This window comes from Stegodyphus dumicola, chromosome 6 (genome assembly GCF_044657685.1).
Source record: "Stegodyphus dumicola isolate Sdum_Otavi_A_Nest chromosome 6, ASM4465768v1".
Taxonomy (NCBI): Eukaryota; Metazoa; Arthropoda; class Arachnida; order Araneae; family Eresidae; genus Stegodyphus; species Stegodyphus dumicola.
Window position 1 is genome coordinate 107,928,263 of NC_140773.1, and position 26,668 is coordinate 107,954,930.

The window sequence follows — 26,668 nt, forward strand, 5'->3', positions numbered from 1 at the left end:
ATTGTGCAGACATCGGCTATGGACCAAGGGACTGTTCTCTTCGCAGAGGAGTCCCGATTTAACATAACATAATCACTAATTCTCGAGGTACGTTCATCTGGAGAGATCTAGATTCGCTATTTGCTCTCTAACAACTGCGAAAGAGCATGGAAGAAAACCAGTATGGCAGAGGAGGTTTGATGTCCGGGTAGGCATCGTGTTGGATACCCTCACAGTTATTCTTGTCTTTTACAGAGGCTCTGTGACTGCTGCGAGGCATAGGAAATGGATTCGCATTTTCAGGACTACAATTAACTCTCAGTTTATGTTTATGGAGGATAAATCTCCTTATCTACAGGGTTAATTTAGTGGAGAATTTCCTGGAAGAGAAAATTCTCTCTGCCCTCTCCACCCCCAAAAAAGGCAACAAGCCTATTATGCTTAAGCTGTCATCGTGTGTACTAAATAGAAGAAGGGAAGAGTTATAATCCAGAAAAACGTTTAAGCGGAAGGAGGAGGAAATCTACAACCTGCGCACAGCGGTCAAGGGCTGGGAGCGCTGAACAGGCAACATAATTTAAACATATGTTGTTGAATTACATGGGCATATAATGTCCTTGAAGGAAATACTTCGAAATCCTGCGTTGCATCAAGTGAACAGTTTATCACAAGCTTAAACGTTTTTTTTTTGGATTATAATAACTCTTCCCTTCTTCTATTTAGTCTGCTGTGTCTTGCGCCTCTTCCTACTGGCCTTTTAATTAGGGAAGAATGTAATAAATTGCAGTATTCTCTTGCAAAAACTCTTGTGATGTAAGTGATTAGCAGGTCCAGTTAATAACTGAAAGTTCCGTGGTTAAAATCTCAGCGAGATCACAGAAGAATTTTTACACTTTGTAAACCCAACAATATCTACAAAATTGTACCTTTAATCTTAAAGATACGTTTGAAATAGCTAACTTGATATAATGACCACTATTAATTGTTTTAATGAATCCTTGTCTGCACTAGAATAAAGAATATGTGGTATAATTAAAAATGAAATGTGTAAATTACTAAGTAAAAGTTTATTAATGTCACAGGGTTTTGGTTAATAATAATAACAACACATAAAAATAATATACATTCATATAAAAACATAAAAAATTCGCTATTTGAGAACAAGAATTCACAGCAAAAATTCGTTTCTACAGTGCACAAGTCTGACTGATCACCTAAAGTAGACATCTGAAACTTTTCAATTTAAACTTAATATTAGCTCCTATTTACCTTTCACTATTACCTCATTCACGAACAACCTCACTTCAGTAAAGAGCACATAAATCAAGTTAGCAGAGGCAGTTGGTCAAGGTTTGCAGTAATATTAATTTCAATTAATGAACATAATATTTAATCTTGCTTAACTGAGGTTTCATGAACTTGTAGGCTGCCTGAATTTTTGAAGCGAAAACTGAGAAGAAATAAAACAGAACGAAGTGGTTAAAAATTTCAAATGATTGTCGCAAGATTCAGAAGAAATGAGACTTTGAATATTACCACTTTAATAGACTTCAGTTAATAATTTGCAAAATGGACCATGAAATTAAATAGATGTATTTTGTTTTAATTAAAGAAGCTTAAATATTATGAGCTGTCCACGAATATATTTACTATTAAAAGAATAAAGTTTCCATTTCAATGATTTAGATATAAGTCAAGAGTAAAGGAAATAAGAACCTGACAAGAGTAGTCTAAAGCATTACACGGGAATTAGAAAATAATACAAATCTTTAAAATTAGAACAAAATTCTTATTGCATTTTTCTGCTAATTGGATACAGGAAATTTAGATATATAGAAAGAAGTAATACATACAATAAGTGATCATATTTCTACAAGTTAAATGGAAAATGACTCCAACATTCCATATTACTCGTAGCGAAATCCTGTAAGATAAGCTAATTGATTGGTCTCTCGATTTTGCCCAAATTTGAAAGAAAGTTTAGTTAGATAGAACTTGGCTAATCTTCGTATTCAAAATCGGTTAATGTGGATTAAGACTCGCTATGAACAAACCTATTTTACCCATCATTCGAGCTTGGGAAAGAGTGAACATGAGGCCATAGCAAAAGCCATTTCATTCTTAGATGAAGAACTTTGAGCAGGCAAGGTTAAATTCTTTAATATGAATCAGCTGAACAAAACTGAGCTGCTTCATATAAGATTACATTCTGAAACATATTTTGAAATTTGTGCTACAGTTTGCAATACTATACACAGTGAGGGAAAATGAAATTCCAATACCAAAAAGGCGTTGCGCTAGATAAATGAAATTTGGGACGAGTATTTCCGGATCTGAAACATGATGTTCTATTCACGTTTCGTGCTAGATGATTATGTGTGGAGCTAGTAGATCCACTATGAGTATGCAAATCATGTTTGCTTTAAATACTTGATATAAACTTCGTGTACTTTATTAGCTTCCTAATTGGGCGTTATGAACGAGATTTATGTCAAGAATGCTTTTAAGGAGATGAAGAGTGCAATAACAGTAGCTTACCGAGTTTGAAGGAGGCCGCTTATTAGAACTACGAGAAGGCAGAATTTTATTCGATTGCAGAAAGACTTAGCAGGAATACATCCACTCTACATGCGTGTTCGCAGCGGTGGTCATGGGAAGATATTTCATGAACGTCTGGCTCTGGCCTCACATATTCAAAGGGATAACTACCGTATTCCCTTCATGTCTTTGGCCCATCGCACTGCATCTGCAGCAGACATTGGAACTTTTGTTGTCCCTAGACTGGCACAGCGAATTGTAATAAATCGATTGTTTGAGGGAAGCTCAGAGTCTGACGCCCATACTAACTCCAAATTATCATCATCTGCGACTTCGGTGGTCTCAAGTTAGAGCTCAATAAGAGGTGTAATGGAGACCTCTTGTATTCTTAGATGAGAAGCGTTTCTATTTTGGTGCCACTGAAGTATCTTGGTTAGAAGAATCCCAGGTGAACGTTTGGGACTAAGCTCTCTGCGTTGTAGACACGTTGGACCTACTATACTATGAGTTATGATCTGGGGAGCAATTTTCTACGACAGTAGGAACACTCCCGTCGTTATTCCACACACTTTGACAGCAAATTTGCATTTATGACTGGTGATTGCACCAATTGTACTGCTATTCTTGAGCATTTTCTAACAGGGTCCAGGGGCATTTTCTAACAGGATAACGCTCGTCTCCATACCGCTGCTATCTAGTAATTTGCCCTACAGAGTGTGAGCATGTTGCTTTGAAATGCGAGATCACTGCATCTTTCTCAAATCGAACACGAATTGAACATGATTGGACGTTAAAGCCATAACCATCCCCAGCATGGACCGTTGCTGATTCGACTGACCGTGTGCAACAGGCATAGAATTCCATCTCACAAAATGACATACGGCTCCTGTACAATACAATGCATATGCATTTGCATGCATTGTATTGTACAGGAATGCTTTGAAGTTTCCTGATGAATTCTAGGTATGCATCCATCTTTCACATAAATTTAGTCTTTATAAGAAATGCTTAAACTTGTTTAAACGCGATTAAATTGATTTCTTAGTATCTTTTATTATTTATTATTTTATTTTTAGCTCCGTTTTTTTACTATCACACTAGAATGAGCTCTTATTATTTGGATATTAGCATCTTATTTGTAAATACAAGCTTTACTCGCTGTCCGTAAATTCAGCATTTCTATAAAACATTTTTTTAAACGGAAACGGTGAAAAGTGATAAATGGAATACCATTAAATTACCCAAGAAACTAATTTATGTCTTCCCCAGCCTTTAAAAAACAAATGATAGCGAGACTGATATAACATCTAACGGTGTAGTTTTACTTTCCAGAATCGGAAGGCGCACCGGAAAACTTCGAAGTAGCAGAGATGGTATTATTCTGAGTGGAATCAACGAAGATTCAACATTGGGAAAATAGCATTGGAAGAGGAAAGGATCAAGACTATCATTCAGGAATTTCATTTATTGTTTGTATCCGTCATATAGCGACATCGACAATGTCTGCATCTGCTTGCCTCAATGACAAAGTCGGAGTTTAAATCTGTTCTGGTTCACCTAAAACTCGACAGTATGCGTGATTGCTTTCACAAATCGTTTTTTACCATTATTTAATTCTTCCTACGCATTGAAAGCATTTGCAAAACTATACTAAACATTCAATAATTTTCTCAATGAACGTCCTACTCGTCTTCTATCCTTAGAAAAATAAATAAATGTTTTATATAAAATAAAATATTTTAAATTTTTACCACCAGAAGGACTATTAATCTCTAAACTTTCGCTTTGTTCGGATCGCCTTTGTAATTGAATCACTTTTTGTGTTGCCACTAAGTGTTATCCTGATGTATTATTTAAAAAATAAATAATGAAAATTGCGCTTGTAATATGATTGCGTACTCCTTGAAATATAGGAAAACGACGATATCTAGTTTCATCAGATTTTTCAGAGAAGTAGTTTTCTCTCCGAACATGGTCATATCGAAGCCCTAATTTTAAATTTCGAATCCTTTTCAATTTACTTCATTTTTTTCACAAATTTAAAGAAATTTTGCTAAACATATTCAGCCATTTGAAAGCGAGGAGTGGCAACACTGTTCGAAGTAAAACAATTTTATCTCCGACAGGCCGTACAGTTGCCATTCGGCAAAATGTAAGATGTTCACCTCTTTCAACTTTAATCCACAAATTCGGCTATTTGAAAGCAATGTGTTGCCACTGCCTCTGATAGAATCGTTATCATCTTCACCATGGAGGTTAGAATAGATGAAGTAAGCATGACGTTACAAATTTGAAACAAAGGAAATTATAGCAATGTGACATCAGTCTTATCATGGCCGCCATACAGCATACGGGTAAGACTAAGAAACATATTGTTAAATAAAACTACACAATCTGAAAGCAAATATTATCATTCGCAGGTTCAGAAAAGCGTTTTTAGCCATAATTTTATACAATACCATTGGAACTTCTAGTGATCTTCAAGGTTTTACCATCTATACATTTGTATTATAGTTACCATTTACACATTTTCATGTACCTAGATTTAAATAAATTTTAAAATGTCATTTGCAATCCTTGTGATTTTATATATAGTAGAAAGTATTTTATGTTAATTATTAAAATTTAAACATTCACTGCTGAATAGCTAACATGCAAACAACGCCGATTAGAATGTATATAAAGTCCTTTTATGGTAGCAGCTATGATAAGTGGTGACGTCATATCGTGACGTTTCATGGCTTCATTTTCATTGCATGGGACATATGGCGAAGGCTTACTCTATCTATTCTAACCTTTATGATCTCTACGCACTACCGTGCTGTCGTTTAGTAAAACGAAATACATTTTATGATTTATATATTTAACTTTCAAACTTAATCTTTCTCTTACTGAGTAGCAAACCAAGGGGTTGAAAAACAATATACTCAGTTCTAAAGTATTTTTATACTTTTTAATTTGATCGATTTAAATAAAAATGCATTAAAATCACGAGATGTCAAACAAACATTAAATAGTTTTATGAAATGAAACTAGCTAGATTCAATAAAATCATTATATGGTTTTTATTTTTATGGTAACTCTTTTAGTTGGATTTTCAATCGAGAGCGAATATAAAAAAATGTACGGATGCCCCTGACATTCTATCAGGAATTCTAGATATGCTGTCTTTTAATATTTTGCTCTTAAATGTTAAATGGTGTAAGTACGAAGGAAGCGATTAACAATGAAGCTACAAAGAGAAAAACAATGTGTTAGCAGGCGTGAGTCCAAGAGTAGATTGGTACCTTGTTATGCTCAGCTAGAGCTTAAAAAACATTAAAAAAAACATCTGGTGCGAAATCAAAATATTAATTTTTTTCATATTTTATTTCTTTCCTTTGTTTCTTTTTACATAAGTCAAAACCGTTTCTAGGTGTTTTTATATATGAAAAATAGGACTGAAATATAGGACTATTATGAAAGCAGTGAACGTTCATAAAGCGAGGAAGTATGATCCCTGGAATTTTCAAAATGACATTTTTGTTTACGAAACACTCTGAGCCCACACGATTTGAACTAATGTGTTATTGGTACAGAAAACACAGCATCAGCGACTTTAAATACGGCGCCTTCGAACTAATAACTGATTAATGGACAGTATCCTTCGACCAAAAGTGATTTATTCTTCTCTTCAGCTGTACTTCCCTCCCCTCCTTACTACATGCAGACGATAACCCGTCTCTTCCACGATCCATTTTGAAAAGCTTTATGAGAGACGCGAAAAGTCGTTTTGAGTGTCTTACTAGAAAAGCAGGAAGCACTCTAAAAAGAGAGAAAAGTCTTATAAGGAACTAAAAAGTTGAAGACTTTTTCTTTCAGACACTTCGCTTCGATACAGGAAATCCTATCCAGAGTAAGTCTGAAAAATCTTCCAACTCAGCATCTTCTGGTGTATCGCATATGCTGGTTGATACTCAGGGGTCATGCACTAACAGAAAGAATAAAGGCCATATTTGAAGCGTTTCTTTTCTGTATTAAAAAGGACGTGATTATTTTGAGGTATAGATATTTTAGATAGTTATATGATAAAGTGTTTAAAAACCGATTTTCTTCAAAATGGGGACATTAATCAGCGTCATGAATCAGTAGTTTGGAAAAGCTTGATGAAAAGGAGATGCATATGAATCTTATTGAAATTTCTAGAGGCAGGCTTGAAATTTCCATGTCATTACATGCACATTTTCAAGTATAAAAACACCGTGCATTTTCAGCTTAACACGTTCTTGCTCAGAACGAGTGTCACATACTAAAAAAAGAGAATCCAACTATTATTAGAGCATATTTCTAGCCGTAAAAATCCGGTACGGTACTGAATTTATATTTCGATGCGAAAGCATCCTTTGTTCCGTGGGATACCTTTCCTTTCCAAAGTAAGCAAGAGGAAGAAAATGCATAAATAAAACAAAATCCCATTATTACACACGAACCAAGGTTCTTTTAAACATGCACTATATTAGATACTAGAATTAAATATAAGTATTAAGCATTTTACGTGTTAGGAGACGTTGACAAAATCTGAAATATGAAGTTGCATTTAAAATTGCATCAGTCTTAATGCACTAATTAAAAACAGTTACAATTTTTTTCCTGCTACAGGGAAGAAGGTCACTTTAACTAAATTAACATTCATGAATACGGAAATTACAATAAAAAATTTGTAGCTTATAACTTTTTTTTTTTGAGAAATATAGTTAATTCTGCTAAAAGAGCCAAATATTCTATACTAGCGGTCAACCTGAGTTGGGACATTGGATATAGCAAAAAGTGTATGCCCCCGCCGTAGAATATAGATCTACCATTTCGAGAAGTCGTATTACAAAAAGTACAATAAGAAATGTAAATATTGTTGAGCAGATAGATATCGTTGTAGCTAGCTCTTTATTTTAAAATATGTTAATATCAAGTCAATCATTTGATGACCAGTAAGAAGCTATCCCCATTTCTGGGATTTTTGGAGAAATCGCAAACTCCAGCAAGCCCGACCTCACCTCATTTTCGCTGAGAAAAGTAATTAAGCTCTCATTCGTTCACTGACTAGGCTGAATGATTTAAAAACGGTAACCACACAATAAAATTAGCCGTTAAGGCAAAGAATACATTATTAGTCCTTCTGTTTCAAGATAAAGTAATGATTCGATTTTTAAATATTATCAAATTTAGATAGAAGTGAAAAATTCCTTATAAATTAAGGATAAGGTTTCCTTATAAAAACATGGCAGTTATTTACCCTAGAATTAACTATTAGATTTAACTGCAGCTTCATCATATTAAAAATTGTTAATTACGGATACGGAAGAAGTCGCGAAATGCGCAGCGAATTGGAGGAATCGAGCAACCGTGGGCAGTATGGTGCTTATGGATAACCTGAAGGACAAGGTTAAAAGCTGTGAAAAGTACGTTCTAGCGTTGTATGTGTTCTCAGGTTGGGTTGTCAAGAAGTATAACCGGATTAAACACAATAAACTGATTTTGTACGATATTTTCTCCCTCCTCATCGTGTGTTATCATGGTGTAATTGGAAGCACATCTGTCTAGCTGTCGGGACGCCCTGGAGTTCGAATTACGGTAAGGGCATACCTGATTTTTCGTGCTTCCTATATTGAAAAGCCTAATGGACTTTATATGTGGCGTCCAACTAAAATGCTATAGACGATAATTCGTCACCATAAGGATTTGGCTACTAGGTCCCCTCCTCCCCAATCGCTGTTTAAGGGAGAGAGAAATTTTCTTTTTCCTTATCTTATTTCTTCGTGGTATAACTGGAAATCTTGTTAAGGGCATTCCCGACTTTTCACATTTCTGTTCCAAAATAAACTTAATGTTTCTATAAATAGCTCCCATATTAAACATGCCCATCTTAATTTTGTACAATAAATTGGTACCGTGTAAAATTCTGAAATCTCTTTAGTAGTAGCAAACGCTAGCAAGTTGAAAATGAGATGCGTGTAAGAGAAATTTGGGTAAAATTTAATTTTCACTTTGTTTTGATTTTTTTTTTTTTTTTTTTTTTTTTTTTTTTTTTTTTTTTTTTTGTGTGTGTGTGTGTGTGTGTGTGTGTGTGTCTTTCAGTTTTCAAACTTATCTTCCGTCAATTATGTAAGAATCGATTAGATAAGAATCACATATCAGCAATAAATTTCGGAAGGACGACGTTTCGAATTATTTATTATAAGCAGTTACGATTTTTCAGCCATAAATACCTAAATTAAAATAGAGTGCTAAGGGACTATTGAAAACTGAAGTTAGAATTCTATTTTACATATTTTTAATTTTGCATATATTTAATTATACATATATGCATTGTTGGCTGTTTGAGTTGCAAACCGTATCTTAAACAATCAAGAGTTGCGAACTGTATCTTAAACAATCAATGATAAGCTTTACAGAGTCATTAATTAGTCAATCAAATGATATCGAAATCGAGATGAATCATTTTGAACCAAACTTTCGTCTCGAAGACATCGCACTTGCTTCCCGCTTGTCTTGCTAATTAGCCTCTGCTTTTCCTTTTACTTAAAGATATCAAAGACGTAATAAATTCTGTAACAGGTGCACTTATTGCGCCTCTTTTTTGAGGTCACTTAATGAAATTTGCGCCAATGTGCGCCAATCTTGAGTAAAAAGAAAAATTAATTCTTTTTACTCAAGATTGTAATTGCTATCCCCATTTCTGGGAAGCTCTCATATTGAAAGTACAGAATTCAGGAAAATTAATTACCAACGGTACATGCAAACATTTTAATACAAAATGAAACAACAATGTATAATTAGCAGAAAATGACGCTGGTTTAGCCCAAACTTTTATGTAAAATGCAGAAATGTGTCAATAAAAATCGATTTATAGCGATACATACGCGACAGCAGTTGAATTATGCAAAAAGTTTTGCTGCTCCAGCAGATCGTCGCAAATTTGGCACCATTGGAACATCTAATGGGTACCGGAGGCATATAAGCAAACTGTACACTGTTAGGAGAAACGATCGAAATTAGGCAATGAGACTCTAAGTGTAGATTGTAACCACGTCCACCATGATGATGTCATATGGCTGGAAGCGAGGCCTATGCGAGCTGTTTTTCATTCAGAATTAACTGAGTTCGGTTCATGCACATCCCATATTGTAATAACACTCTCTCAATAACGTCTCAGACAGTAGCAGACTATAAACAAACTCCCAACCCTAGGAAATCTTCATTGTAAGCGGAATTTACGGCGATGCTTTATTTTGACTCTCATTGGGTGACTAAGAGTGGTCGTCCTAGTAGTGCACAGTTTGGTTACATACGTACTGGTCAAGTGATTTGACAGATTACTGAAAACTCTTAACCCAAATGTTATACTAAAACCCTCTTTAAATCAGTTTGCGTTGATTAATAAAGGGAAAAGAAAAATCAAATGAAAATCGAATGAAACTGTACAGAAACAATTAAAATAAAGATTACAAATGATTCTGATAGTTTATATGAGAAATTTCTTCACTGCCACTTTCAGTATAAAGAACTGGAATTTACATACCACAAATTCATATTAGTTTAATATTTGATATAAAATCACTTAGAACTAAAGATTACTAAATAAGTAGTATAAAAATCTTCGCATGTTGCTGTACGTTATGGTGGCATATTATAGCAGATATAACAATTCAACAGCAATATCTGGATATACTGCTGGAGATAAAAATGTTTTTTCCCCCCGTACAGTGTTGCCATTGCTCGCTTTGAAATCGTTGAGTTTGTTAATCAGAAATTCGTTAAAGTGTTACAAAATATAAAACTAATAATAAAACAAATTTCAAATTCCAAATTTGCGCTTCAAGATGACCATATTCGGTAGAAGATTACGATATTCAAAATTGGATGGCTCTAGGTACCGTTGTTTTATCCCAATGCAAGAAACACACATACATTTACGGAGATTCATTATTTAATTTTTTTAAATATAACACAGGGCGATAATATTTGATGGCAACAATTTGTAACGTGAACCGACATTTATAGTGAACCAACGCAAAATGCCAAAACGAAATTAATAGTCCTTCAGGGCAAATTGCTCCTTTGAACTAATAAATTTAAATAAGAATATACTAAGAATTAATTAACAAATGCATTCATAAATTCACAATGCACTGTAAATTAATAAACAACACGACTAAAAATTCGCTAACTACAACAGAAGTGAAGTTAAGTAAACAATGAGTCTTCAGACTCTACTTGAAAACTGAGCAGGCGATATTATATAAGTAAATCACAGTCGAATAATGATTATTTTCATAATTAATGAACTGAATTAAATTTTCGTGTGTCATCAGCCTGCATTTCACACGCGAATTATTAACCTAATCTTACTTTTTAGTCCAAAAGGACTTTGTCCCTCATGGACTTTTGCAGGGGTGGCCAAGCTCCTTGATAGAGCGAGCCATTTTTCAAAATTTGAAATTTTTCGCGAGCCGCAATTAAATACGTATTTAAAAGGTATGCAAAAAAGGTATTAAAATTTTTTTACTGAAATTATATTTATTGAAAACATATAAATAAAAGTGCAAAATATGTGTATTGAATTTAAATTTTAAAAATTAAACACACTTATTTTACTTCTTTTGATATTTCTTTAAAATTTCTTCAATAATTGGTGACATCACTTCTCAGTAATTCCTTGAGTAGCTGTTTAGTCAATGCTGATCGGTGTTTGGGTTTCGCGAATTTTAAAGTGGAATAAAATGATTCACATAAGTGCGCTGTTCCAAATATTGAAATAATTCGACAAGCAGTCTTTTTTATTTCAGGATACTTCGATTCTAGTACAAATTTTCAAAATTCAGTAATTGGCGTCGACTTATATTTTAATTGTAGAGCTTGATATTCTTGCATCTCTATTAATTCTAATTCTCCATATGCTTTTGGGGTCATAATTATATAATGACAAAATGTTTTATTTTTAATGTTCTTTTGAAAAAGTCGCAATTTAGTTTGAAAACTAAATATACACTGTGAGAGGTCAGATATTATTTTATCTTTCCCCTGCAATTGTAAATTCAGTGTTTGCAAATGTTCCATGACATCAGTTCAAAACATTAAGTCTTGTAACCACTCGTCATCGTCTAATTCTGAACAGGTTATTTCCTTTTCTTTTAGAAATGCAGTTATCGGATCAAACAATTCTACAAATCGATTTAATATGTTGTAGCTAGGTAACCATCTAACAATGGAAAATAAATTAATGTCATTTGGAAGTTCTTCGACCGTTAATTCTTCAAGGAAATTTTTTTAATTGTCGATGATTTTTTCCATTGGTGCGAATGTAATTTACAAAGTGTAACAATGTTTTTATAACATCAGGATATTTAAAATATTTTGTAACGAGATGTTCTCGGTGAATTATGCAGTAAATCGGTATGAATTGTGGAATTTGAAAATCATCTCTTAAGAGCCCAATAAGACCGATTTTTTTACCCAGCATTTTTTATCCATCAGTTGCAATACTTACAAGTTTATTAAGAGGCACATAAAATGTTTTCATTATGGAATCTAATGCATTTTAATATCGATACCGCGGGTTGACTCTTGAAGTCCTACAAAATCTAATACTTCTTCTTTAACAACGAAACGGGCGTTTTGCACGAGCAATATTCCAGGCAATAACCTGGCTTTAGCCACATAATTAACTTCATTGCTAAAGGTCATCAAAATTGATTATTGTGTATTTAAATCTGATTTTAAAGAAGCAAGCTTATTTGATTTTAATTTGGAATTTGGTGGATACTGATTAGAAAAACTGAGGATGATTGGTTTCATAATGTCGACGTAAGTTGCTAACTTTATTACTTTTGACGATAGAATTATAAATAACACATAATGCTTTCCCGTTCTTGTCAATAAAAAAGACATTCTCCTCCCACTCATTATTAAAATTTCTATTTTTTTCGTTCTCTGTCGTCATATTTTTAAAAGAACTGGAAATAAATAAAGGAATTTAGAAAATACAAGTTTTGCGTTATTAACCCCTTCGCGCCGACTGTCACGTATACGTGCCAGCAACGAACACACTTATCTACCGGCCGACACGCAGGCGTGCCAGAGCATTGTTGCGTTCTCTACCGAATGTCACGTATTTGTGCCAGTACCTTGGAACGTTTTTCAAACTATAATTTCTGCCACAAGATGGCACTGTATGCCCATATGGTTTCAGATACATGTACATTAGACATTCTACTCGAAATGAGAGAAGCATGACTCACATACACGTGTTTTTGATTATATAAACAAACGGGGAACTAAATGTTTCCGAATGGCGTGATTTATGACGTCTCTTTAAATCGCACTTTATTCGCACGTGGTAGTTGTTTATTGTAAGTAGAAGTTTTATATGCGCTAAAGCGTTGAGTATTTCGGTTTACAGTTCAGTTTTTAGAAAATAATTAGATCTTGTTAGACGTGAATTCTTTCTGTTTTTACCGTTTCAATGTCGAAGCTTCGAAAATGTTTAACAGAGCATGAAATAGCAGAAATGATGCAAAATATTTCAGATATTGATTCTGAAATTCTGATATTCTGATATTGATTCTGAAAGATTAACTGAAAGACATTTTCCAAAACTTTGTTCAGAAGAGACTGATAAGAAAATGAGACGACGGTGCTTCGTTTGTTCACATTCCCGGAAAAATCCTCCAAAACGGCAAATGAGTTATTACGAGTTCAAGCTAAGTAACGTAGGACTGTGTGTAGATCCCTGTTTTAAAATTTTTCATACGAAAAGAGAATTTTAAGTAATATATTTAGTTTTCAGATGTATAATGTTAAAAGTCATAAAATGGTGAGTAATTAAAATAAAATGTGTAAAATATGCATTTAAACAAGAAATAAGGTAATTAAAGTATATATATATATATATAAATATCTATAAAGCATAAGCCGTTTAAATACTCTATAGAGCATTATTAAACAATGCGTTGATACTTCGGAAATTTCATGGATTTAGGCTTAGTAGCAAAAAGCCCCCGGCCCTGGAGAGACGCTGGTGGAAGACACTGCCGGCCTCCGCGATAAGCGCGCGTTTTCGCTACCCGGCTCGAAGGGGTTTTAAAACATTAACAGCACGTGTTACATACTACGAAACAAATTATACTTAACATACCAAAAATTCCAGATTACAAATTATATCCGTAACAATTGTGATAGAAATTGTTTCCTCCGGAGCAAAATGTCAACCGTCCGCTGCAATGAAAGTTTACAAATTCAAAATCGGTCTGGAGTCTGTCGATTACGTAGATCGTAGATCGTCATTCGTCGAGAAGCAATCGGCCGGACAAGGCCTTGACTCCCATACGCTTCTCATAATTCATGAGGCAGCCAAAGGGGAAGAAAATCCGAGGGGCTGAACTATTAGCCACTGTTTATGTTCGTTCGCGCAGTTTTCGATGAGTCATATCATTCTTTTCCGTCCAAGTTGCGTTGTTAAAACGTTGCGCTTAGCCTTTAATATTTTTTGTCAGTAATAATTTAAAAGACATTTTGAAACACACACGGAAAGATAATAATTTTTTAATATATAATAACACAAAAATGAAAAGGGAACTCGGGTACATTTATCGAGAGCCACAAATAATTCTTCAAAGAGAAGCAGGTTGGCAACCCCTGGACTCTTGTTTTCGTTTTGCGATTTTGCATTTCAATCACTATAAACGGCGAATCACTTTTCAAACTGTTGCCACCAAATGTTAGAGTCCTGCATTATATTTGAAGAAATTAAATAATGAAAAATCTGCATAAATGTATGTATATTTCTCGCATTGTGATAAAACAATGGCATATAGAGCCATCGAATTTTGAATGACGTTATCCTCCTACGAATATGAGCATGTGGAAGACCAAATTTGAAATTTGGAATTAGTTTTATTATCAATTTCATATTTTGTAAACCTTTAACGAATTTTTGAGTAACAAACTCAACGATTTAAAAGCGAGCAATGGCAAAACTCTACTGGAAAAAAACCTTTTTATCTCCAGCGCGCGGAAATGTGTATCGGATTTTCTAAAGATAGGCTTATTTTTAAATTATTTTGCGACATTTCTATTGAACTGAATTGTATGATTTAAATGCAAAGAACATGATATTTAATAAATAAAGGTAACACACAAAACGTTAAAAAATCGCTCCTTTGGATGTAATTTAAAATCTGAAACCTTTCAGAATTTTTTTAAAATTTTTATTTATATATTTATTTATTTTTAATGTCTGAAAGAAGGTAGAGTGGCTTGAGGACTGCTAGTTAAAAAGCGACCTGTTCCACAACCTCCAATTTTTTTCTAGTCTAGCGTTAAATTTACACGCTCAAGTGCTTCCACTGCAAAGCTTTGGAAGAAAAAAAAATTCTTTTCTGTAGTTTAAAAATGAAGGATTTCCGCTACTTATTTCGAAACCTCAGAAGAAAAGAAACATGGCACTGTCATAAAATAACTTCAAATGGAAATTCCGCTACCAACTTAACAATAGCAGAAAGTATTGTGGTTTTAGCTCACTGTTATCGTATATCATTTCCTGAGGTTGGTACTGGAAATTATACTGGAAGAATATTTTTTTACTTTCGCCTGCATATCATAGCAATAAAGATAAAATTAGTCAAGTTCTAATCTACGCTGGTTTGTTTTCTGTCATTCGCTATATTTATTACTATTTCGTGTTCTAAATAAATCATAAATAATTGTATTAAGTTTCTTTTAATGGGATAATAGTCAGATCTTCTTCATTTAACGTCATCGTCGAGTGCTCTTACAACCTAAATTGCTGAAGCATATATATCTTTCATCTCTTTTTCTTACTCTCAATGGATCACTTAATCTTAGAGTGTACTTTCATATTATTTTTATATAGGGTATTTCAAAAATACTAAAAATATAAAAGCGTCTAAAATAATTGTCGTTGATATATGACTCCAGCATAATAAAACAAATAAAAAAGTAGTACCGTTTTGACACCATATACGATTTTTATGAAAATATACGAAATTGAATTTTTTATAATGACACTAGGAAAACAAAGTTCTAGTTGGTAAATTCCTCTCCATCTTACTCAACGCCTTACATAAAAAAAAAAAAAAAAAAAAAAAAATTCATGAACACTGAAAAATCTATCAAGTATATGCGATTTAAATATCCCCCCTAAACAACATTTTCAACATCAAAAATAGATTCACATAAATACTTTATGGTTACGTCATATAAAGATTGAATGGTTAATGTAATGATTAAATAGGAAAATCTTCCTAATTTTAAAACTCAAAACTGCACACACCCAACATCATTAAGCCAACCAGTGGCCTAGCGGTAAAATCGTCGAACATTGGTAATTCCGATCTGAGTTCGATCCGGGCGAACGGCCTAGCTGTGTAGTCCTTTCCGTAGTTTTCCCTGTGTTTAATGTGTATACGAGCCAATTTTCCTTTGAACGACCTTCACGAAGGCATCTCTCCCGTTAGGCAAATAGCCTTTGCGTCCTTTGCCATGATTAAGAAACCAAACCAGCATCATTAGAGAAAAGTTCCATTTTAATTTTGTTCTTTAACTCACATGTTCAGGAAACAAAGAAAAGAATTTTTGATAATTTTCCGATGCTATTAGGTCATCATATTTTAGAAAAGATAATCCAAATTCTTGGGTATTCGTGGCGCAGGGAGGATGGGAATTGATGATGATATGAATGAGATGAGATACAGATAAAAATGTGCTTTTGTGTTAATGTATGCAAAATATATAATACGTCACCTTGACATGTATTACTGTTCTGATATATAACATTGTATTCTATAATGTACTTGTGGCCACAGCAGATGAAAATATTAAATACAAATTTATGGATGCATTTGTTTGTCACCAATAGTTAATGGTTATTGCAATATGGCAAAACACACAAGGGCTATAGGCCTAAGGCCAGGTATGTCTTTCGTGGAAGGCTTTCTAAGAGAATGGTGCGCTACACATCGTCACATTAAAGCCAAAAACCAACCATATGTCCCATTTACCTGAGATCAAACTTCCAGGAATCATTGTTCTTTACTCCTCGGCCATTGGTGGGTCTTATTTGTCACTAATTTTTTCTTCTAGAAAATTATCCGGATGCGTATGTCCAAAGCACTTTAGGAAAATTAATTTTAATTCCAGTGGTTAAGAAAGCCTGTAGTATGTATGTTATACACGCCTGTATGACATATAAAAGTTTGTATGAATAAATAAAACAAATCACGCAACAGAGACATCAAAATATTCGAAAAGTGGAGTATAGATTACATATTTTGGCGAATATTTTTCATAAGAAAATAATTTCGTTAAAATTATTTGTTTAGAAAAATGTTTACCTGAATATTTAGAATTCACTTACCAAATTTAAGTATTCTTTAGTTTTGATACATGTAACTGACATCTTTTTGGGTAACAAATGTTGTTCGCATTTGGAAAAATAATTTCTACTAGATCTGATGCATTTTTTTTTTTTTTTTTTTTTTTTTTTTTACTTATTACGCGCTTTGTCCTTAGGCAAGCAACGGAAAGATCGGGAAGCCCTGCGAGGTCTTTTTAAAGGAGACTGGCACGTATCCACGTCACACATGGGTAAAACCATGTGTAACGTGAACTTGAACTCCTGCCCGAACTACCAGTTGTCAGTGGTTTTCACCGCTCGGCCGCTGGTGGGCCGAGCTGATGCGTTTATAAGCAAAAACTAGCGAAACTGATTAACTAGATAGGCGAAAGGAGAAAAAAGCTGTCTTCCAAGCCTGCGCTCTCCGGAAGCGCCTGCGCTTAAAAGACCTGTCACCTTTGACGAAGAATATTTTAATCCAGAGGACTATGAAGCTAAATCCTGCCCTCTGAAAATCCATCCAGCAGCCAAAGGCACCGGAATAAGCATAATTACCAATCCAACTATGGCCCACCGTCCAGCACAGATTACCATCTACACTGACGGGTCGAAGATAGACGAAAACGTGGGAAGTGCCAATGTGGTCCTGCAAGATACAGTCATAGATCAATGGAAGGGTCAACTAAGGCAATTTAATAGCGTTTTTCAGGGAGAAGCAGTGGCAATTGCGCAAGCAATCCGCTACTTGCAATCCCACCACCCCGCAACGCTACAATAAAGACAGGCAGTCTTTCTTCACTATAGGCAATAGGAAACCCTGACCACCCATCCGATATTATTCAGGGAAGGCAGGAAGATCTGCGAAAAAATTCCCAACTCCATACAAGACTTGAATAGATCAAAGCGCATGCCGGCCACCACGGCAATGAGTTGGCTGACCATCTAGCCAAAGAAGCTGCCACAGGAGCAACATCTCAACAAATTAACATCCCATGGCCAGTGTCTTACCTGAAAAGAACATTGCGCTTAAAGGCAATCGGGAAATGGCAGCAGACATGGGATAACAGCCATACCGGCCGACGGACTTATTACCATGTCAGCTACGTGGACACTACCAAAAATTTTGCAAACACGCAATTGGTAAGATACATTACGGGTCACGGACCATTTCTCGAGTACTTTAACAAACGCGGGATAAGTAACACTAGCCAGTGCGCCTGTGGACAGACTGGCTCTCCGGAGCATTATCTGACCACCTGTCCCCTTACAGAAGGGATACACATAAACCCTCCGTCGACCAATCGACAAGCTTTCTGTAAGTTTTTGATAAAACAGAGGCACTTGGTTAGAAAAATAGGGCTTTTAATGGATAAATTGGCCTACCTTGACACAGACCTGTGCCATACTTAGTCAGCCATATAGACGAATAGTAATTCAGTGTCTAGCACCAACTACCAACACCACAAAATAACTGTGAATTATCGTAAGGAGTATCCAACACTCCTAGTAATATAGCAAGAATCAACTATTTAATCAATTTGCATTATGCCAACCATCTGTACCGCAATATGTAAATAAGGACCATCTGTACCTGTTTATAAATGTATCTTAAGTACCATCACCATGTAGTTATGTTTTATGTATGTATATGTATAATGCACCCAATGATTCTATACTCAATGTAATTATGCGCCTTGTATTTGTATAAATGTTACTGTATTGATCATTAACTGTATTAATCATTGCTGCATTATTATATTAATATTATTTAGCATCATCAAATTAATAGCACCAATTGAACCTTATTACGTACTTTCAAGTCTACAAGACTAAGGCACTATGTGCATTAAAATTGTGAGCCCAATGATTACTATGCCTAATACTATGTATATATATCCTCGTATGTATGATAATGTAACCATGCATCGGAATATAACATCACACAACATGACACTTTACCGCATAGTGTTAATCTAAAGTCTTAATTCGAAAAAATCCATTGCATTAACTAACTTCTATAGCATTATTATTATATATATTATATATATATTTGTTTATGTATTATGTATCGTCTGTATATGTACCATGTATGTAATGCTTATAAATCCAATGATTATTGCGCGCCTAATAATTGTGTATACGTGTTTTAGTATGTATATAACTGAATCCATGGCTCCGCGCATATCATCCTGTAGCATGGCACTGTACCACACAGCGTTAAACTAGGATCTTACACTAAAACTAACAGCACCAATGAATTGTTCCAGCATTGTACTAATCTTATGTATTATGTACGTATATGTATAGTGCATCTAATAATTATGTATCCTATGTTAATTATGCACCTAATATTTGTATATTTTTATATATATAGTATTAACAAGTAGAAATATTACTGTATTCATGCTTCAATATTTAACACTGTGTAACATGAAGCCGTTTCGTGTTAAACTAGAATCTTACTATAAAATTAACTGCATTTATTAATTTCTATAGCACTGTATTATGAATCGTCTGTTTACATATGTATATGTATATCATGTACCTAATGTCTGAGAATCTAGTGATTATTATGTGCCTAAAAGTTGTGTATATATATATTAGTATATATATTAGTTTATCCATCCAATCGCCTACAGCATCATGTTGTTACATGTAAAAATAACAGCACCAATTACTTGTATTAAGAATGTATTAGAATTGTATTAAGAAACTAATATATGAATATGTATATGTATATGCGCCTAATGTATATGTACCTAATGACAATTATGCACCTTATAATTGCGTAAAAATGCATTACTTTTAAAATACTATAAAATTAATTGCATCAATTATCCTCAACGCCACTCTACAATGTACCATCTGCTCATGTATATAAATGTGCCATGTACCTATTGATTATGAAATCGAATGATATAACCATTGTAAATAGGAAAACAGTATAGCTTTGTAAATAGGAAGCTGTACTCATGCACCCGCATACATTTCTACGTAACGTGACACACTAAGGTAAAATATCAACCTAGTGTCCTATTATGAAATTAATAAGCTGTTATTACTAATTATAACATTATTTTATGGATCCAGAGTTTAAGTATATGAAGTAAGTACCAAATGTTTATGTCATCAATGACTATTATGTACCAAATATAAGCGTATATACGCTTTTGTCTATATGTAATTGTGTATGTCCTTGTTTATATGTAATTGTACCCATGTATCTATTAGTGTTATCACATATCTTGTCACTGTATAGTTAATATAGATCTATTACGCACTGAATAATCATGTACCTAATGTGTCTGTACACAAAATGTCTGTATATATGTATATGAATTTATGTTCTGTATATAATGTAACTATTCATCTGCACATTTTATCCTGTAACAGGGCACCGTATCGCAAAGAACTAACTAGAGCCCCACTCTAAAATTAATTGCACCAATTATCTGTTCAGCATTGTATTAAGTACCTATTATTAATGTATGTTAAAGTAGCACTTACCTAACGCTTGGGTATCCACTAATTACTGTGTACCTAATACACGTGTTTTAATATCTTTGTACATTGGTTAATGTACTTCGGAAACAGTACAAATAATTCAGTAGCAAGACACTGTACCACACAGTACTAATCTAGGGTCTAACTTTTAATTCACTGTACTAATTACTTATTCCAGCATAACATTGCGCACCTAATATTTCAATATGTACATGTCTTCTGTAATCTAATGATAATGCTTCAAAGGATCATAGTGTACTCAACATATCAGTACACACGTTATGTATATATGCTACCGTATCCATGCTTTTGCATACACCTTGCAACATGGCAATGTAATATCCAGTGTCTAACATTAATTAGCTTTAACGCCACTGTATGAAGTACCAAATTTGTATGTATGTTTATATATTAGTATATTAGCACAATGAACACGTATGGTTATCTAGATAAAGGTGGACGTGGCGCTATACCGATTAACCGCATTGGTAGAGGGGTGGTGCCCACGTCCTCCGTCGCATGTCGCTCTCCGGAAGTATACCTAATATACATATGCAGAGGACAAGGCGATTTTGCCTGTTAAGACTAATTTCATTTATAAATATATTTATAATTATTACTGCAATTAAATTTACTGAAATTAACAGTTTATTATCATTGATAGTATATGAATATACTGTATTAAAACTTTCGTGATAATTAATAAAAAAAATCTGAAAGCTCTTTATTCCACAAATATCATATATAGAAGTTATACTTTTGTTAACTTCATGTTCACTTTGAAATTATTGAGTTCCTTAATAAAAAATCCGTTAAAGTTTAACATGAAACAGGTAATGAAACATATTCGAAATTCAAGATTCGGGCTTCCAGGTGCCCATGTTCGAGTGGAGGGCACGTTATTCAGAATTTGATGGCTCTAGGTATCATTGTATTTTCACAACGCGAGAAACATACATACATTCACGGAGACACTTCATTATTTAATTTCTTTAAATATAATACAGGGAGAAAATATTCGGCAGCAAAAATTTGGAAAGTGATTCAGCCGTTTATAGTGATTCAATGCAAAACGCTATTTCGAGAATAATACCATTCTGGGCTTTAAAATGAATAAATAAATAAATAAATAAAAATTGCAGATTTTAATGTAAATGGTTTTCTTCTAACAAATATATACATATATATATATGCACTGTGGGATAAAAAACGGGTACTTCAGGAATTTGAGCAAATTACTAGTAAAACTACGAGATATGTCCAAAAAATTTTCTAAATATAACGAAATGAATTAACTATTCGGATTTATAAAGTTCTATTAGAGGCTAATTATCTACCTTGTGTTAGTTTAGCAGCTCTTTAGCGACTATAAATATTGACTCCCCCTGATAGTGTATACAAATGACTGCATACGAGTATTCAAAAATATGGATAAAATATTTGGAAAGTGTATGTAACAAAATGTACGATAAATGCAAGAAAATTACTAAATAATATTTAAAAATTTTGATATTATGATACATTTCAAAACATTGTCCGGGAAAAAGCTCTACATTGCAACTCTTTCTTTTAAGGAACATTTTTTTCATATTACACGCTTTTTAACTTTTTCGTCAAAATATAAACAATACACCAATGCAGTGGCGTAGCGATGGGAGGGGCAAGGGGGTGTATGATGCCCCGGGCGCCGCTCGCAAAGGGGCGCCAAATGGTCTCCAAACAAGATTTTCCGGAAAATTTCAGTTTTTATTTTGATCGATTTGTGGAAAATATATTTAAAATTAATAATTATTGTAATATAATTAATTAATTATTTTCTTGATTTGTCTGATAAAATGTTTGCAGTACATCAACCAAGTATCTGCGCATATAAAACGTTCTTTCTGACCACTTTATTTCTCTAAAATAGAGATATATTTTTATTTTTTTAAAACGAAATGCACGTATAGCTCTCGTTTTTTATTTAAAATAATAACACGACATTGTCCCAAATTTCTCAAACATGTCCAGTTTCCAGAAACCGATTCCATAGTCTGGAAATGACATTTTGGGAAACTCCTAACGCTTCCGCTACTATGGATTGCGTTTGACTTTCGTGTAAACGAGTGATGTCCTTCCTGGCTACCGATTCAAATAAGTCATCTTGTTGAGACATCGTATATTCACTGCTACAAAGCATTCAACGCGTGTCAATTGTTTTAAATCTTCTATTACAAAAGGAGTGATGCAGGTCGCTCCTTACTCCTTATCTAAAACGCATAGTTTTGGACGTCACAGACTAAATTTGCATATTCTCAACTTTGCAAACGTTATAATTTTCCTTTGTAATCTCTTCTATTTCCTTTTGTTTCAAAGGTTGTTGATTATATGGTTATTTTATACCAACCACACAATATCCCCTAATTGTTTGAGCAGTGAATGTGACTGTAAGATGTTACTTCGCAGTAAAAAAGAAACGGAACCTAAAACTCCATCACAGATCTATAGAGAAAATGTTTTTCCAAACCTAAGAGTCGCACTTCAAATACTCCAGCTATTTCATTATCAAATGCTACCCGTGAGAGTTCGTTCAGCAGATTTAAATAAATTTTGACATATTTACAATCAACGATGGGACAAGATCCCCTAAGTCATCTAGCATTTTTAAGTGTGGAAAGAGAAAAATTTGAAAGGGTCGACTTTGATGAAGTAATTGATAAATTTGCTTCATACAAGGCAAGAAAAATGTATACACAGTAATTAATAGCATTAATGTATTATAATATTATATTATTATTAATAAATGCATCTACTTATCTATAATATATATTAAACTTTTAATTGTACACTGACTACCAATAAGTAATTGGACACCTATGCAAATTACGATATCTGCGGTCCTAAGGTACGTCATGGACTCCGCCGGTATTGACAGTGGCCTATGTGATTAAGAAGTGGAAGGTGAGCGGTGATTGTCGGAATGTTCCCCGAGTCGGCAGACCAACGAAACTGGGAGATAGAGACCGACGAGTGCTGTCCAGAGAAATTCGGAAGAACCGCACCCAACCGATGGCCCTAATCCGCGAAAAGTTTCAACAGGCATCCGGGAGTATTGTTTCAATGAATACCATCCGTAAGGAAGCACATCTGCTTGGTTTTCATGGTCATGCTGCTGCCCATAAGCCTTTGATCACAAAGTCCAACGGTGCTGCTCGGTTAATGTGGTGCAAAGCACATCGAAATTGGACCGTAGATCAGTGGAAACGGGTTCTTTGGAGTGACGAATCAAGGTTCACCCTTTACCTTTCGGATGGCAGAGTCTGGGTCTGGCGTCTACCTGGAGAACGTCTCCTTCCAGAATGCATTGTCCCAACAGTCAAGTTCGGCGGAGGTGGAATTATGGTCTGGGGTGTTTCTCCTGGTATGGGCTGGGACCCTTGGTCCCCATTCATGGTAAGCTCAACTCCGATGCCTACTGCACTATTTTGGATGACAATGTGCTTCCTACGTTGTGGCTGTTTTACGGGTTGGACCCCTGTTACTTTCAGGACGACAATGCCAGTTGTCATGTTTCGACGTTAACCAAAGCTTGGTATGGTGCCAATGGAGTTCATCGAATGGACTGGCCTGCCCAGAGTCCAGACATGAACCTTATCGAGAACCTCTGGGACGAGTAGCATCGCCGAATTCAGGCGATGCTACTCGTCCCAGAAGCACTACCCGTGCAAATCGGTGAAGGAACTTCTATGTCTTCTCCAAGCCGAGTGGAAGAAAATACCACTAGCTGTCTTGTGGAAAAGACTTGTGGAAAGTATGCCCCGGAGGGTCCACGCTGTAATTACCTCTCGTGGAGGCTCTACCAACTATTTATTTTGAATAAAGTTAGTTTTTCTTTTCTATCACAGGTGTCCAAATACTTATTGGTAGTCAGTGTATAAAAATTAGACATTTTTAAAAACAATTATAAAAATATGTGAAATAAATAATACTTTTCTAACTAATTCTAGATCATCGTATGTCTGATTTTTCTGCCGACACAGATACATTTCCGAATCCAATGCTAGTGCAGTTAGGTAGTGACTATTCTTAATATATTTTAGAGTATTTTATGGCAGATTCAGCACTTTATTATTATTTGCATTATTTTCTTATTACGAATATATTCCATACATTATACTGTAAGTGTTTTTTTGTGGGGGGGGCGTCAAAAAGTTATTTTGTCCCGGGCGCCAGTTATGCTTGCTACGCCACTGCACCAATGCGCAATAAAACAGAGCCCTTTGCGCAGTTGATTACTTATTCTAATTCCTCTGACCCCCCCCCCCCCCGAAAAAAAAATATCGGATCTGAAAGAATATTTGAAGGCGAAAGCTCTATGGAATATTAGCCGAAAATATCAGATTGGAAGATGACTTCAACCGTCATCTAGTGTTGTTTAGAAACTGAAATAAAACATTCACCGTTGTGATCATGGGCCCAAGACTCGGAAATACTGATCACGTGTATGATAGCGTGGTCCGTGAAGGGAGACTCGCGTGGGTCCTGAACGGGTTAAGGAAGAGGGATTATAAAGATCATGGGAATTTTCAAGCCAGAACTTTAATCTTCAATTAGATCTTAAATGAACAAAATTTTAAATTGTTGAATATTCAAATCTAATAAAATTCGACTTCTTAACTTCAGTTAGCAAGGGAAAAAAAGTCTAAGAAAAAAAGTATACGTTGTATCCGCTTATACTAAATATCTTTACGAAATTCTAACTTGTTATTTATAGTAAGTAAATTATTTGAGATGTTATAATAGTAAACATATCTCTTAAAGCGTGACATTCGTAATTGAATTTTAAAATTAGAAAATAAAATCGCTTTGCATATAATATAATCAAATTCAAATTTAAACAAATTAAATTTAAATTTTAACAAACACGTATAAAAGTAAAAAAGCAAATTTAAAGCCAAAATTAAAAAAAAGCAAATTTAAAGAAAAAAAAAATTAAAAATGTGTAAACATATAAAAGATTTAATTTTCGAACTAATCTACAATATCATTTAAATTCAGAAGCATAAGCAAATCAAGTGCAAAACCAATACATGAAAATAAATTCACTAATTTAGCAAATTAAAATTAATCCAAACAGAAACAATATAGTCAAATTCACATGTATTCGAATATAAATTTAATTAATTGCAATCAGTACAGCTTAGCGGCCAGAAAGAAGAAAACATGTAAAAATAACCCCAAAACATTTTCAAATATAGTTCAAGAAATGCTCAAACATTCATTTCTATAAAATTTTAAATATTGGTTTTTTATTTTGATACTAAACATTTAACATAAAAAAAATAAGTCAGAAGCAATTAAAATGAGAAGAAAACTTCTAGTGGAAATGTGAAGTAATATAAAAATAATTTATCTCGCATAAATATTTTTTTTCTAATTAAAACAGCTTCTAAAAGTCTGAAGAGCAACAACGCACTTAACACATACTACACTTACGAAAATACTATAGTACTCAATGTAGTAACTTACAAATTACTTTAATTAAACAGGTTATTACTTAACGCTCCTACTTTGTTCAAAACAAACCTAAGAGCCTTTCGCATTAAATCTTGTTTTGAAGGCCATCCAACCGTTTTATGCTCGCGGGTAGTAATTCCACATCGCCAGCCTCATTCTCGTTGGATTCCACACATTCTACACACCTGGGCAACCAATCGTTCCGTTCAGCATGCCGCGTTACTCCTGCGAAGGTATACTTCAATAATGTGGGAGTGGCAACCGCTTTCGGTCGATGAGAATTTCGATTTTTATAGAAGTTATACTTTTGTTAACTTTATGTTCCAGGAATAAAGTTTAAAAATCCGTTACCTTTTGAATTTTGTAAAAAAAGAAACGGCAATGATAACGTTTGCCGCAGGTGGCTTAACGGTTAATTATCAAGAGCCTTGTTTTGTCTGTTCGAAAACTTCATCTTGTTTATAGTTAAATTCGTATTTGACTTCAAAGTTGGTAGTGAGAGTAGTTTGATCAGTGAATGTGATTCTGACGTCATCGATCCGTTATTCTGTACTGGGTGTGTCCTCGTAAACCGCGTGGTTTCAACAGGTTGTTTACAAACATGGAACTGTACTTGTTCTGCATATTAGCCGTTATGTAAGTTTATTTTCGATTATATTTATTTTATGTCACATGTACGTTATTAAAGCTGTTTATTTATTGATTAGTTTTAAATAATCTTCACTTCGATGCAATAATTTGTTTAAAATGATGAATGGAACT

The 26,668-nt window shown here is 34.1% G+C and overlaps 2 protein-coding genes across 2 annotated transcripts in view; one reads left to right on the forward strand and one right to left on the reverse strand.

Annotated features, from left to right (window-relative positions):
• Positions 1-26,116, reverse strand: part of LOC118181081 (cytosolic carboxypeptidase 6-like) — a 174,904-nt gene extending 148,788 nt beyond the window's left edge. The window contains exon 1 of the mRNA XM_035350163.2: positions 25,976-26,116. The gene's annotated coding sequence lies outside the window, so the exon portion shown is untranslated. The remainder of the gene's footprint in view (positions 1-25,975) is intronic.
• A 2-nt stretch (positions 26,117-26,118) lies between these two features.
• Positions 26,119-26,668, forward strand: part of LOC146996819 (uncharacterized) — a 50,348-nt gene continuing 49,798 nt past the window's right edge. The window contains exon 1 of the mRNA XM_085818790.1: positions 26,119-26,542. Coding sequence (XP_085674916.1) covers positions 26,508-26,542 — 35 coding nt within the window. The 5' untranslated portion in view covers positions 26,119-26,507. The remainder of the gene's footprint in view (positions 26,543-26,668) is intronic.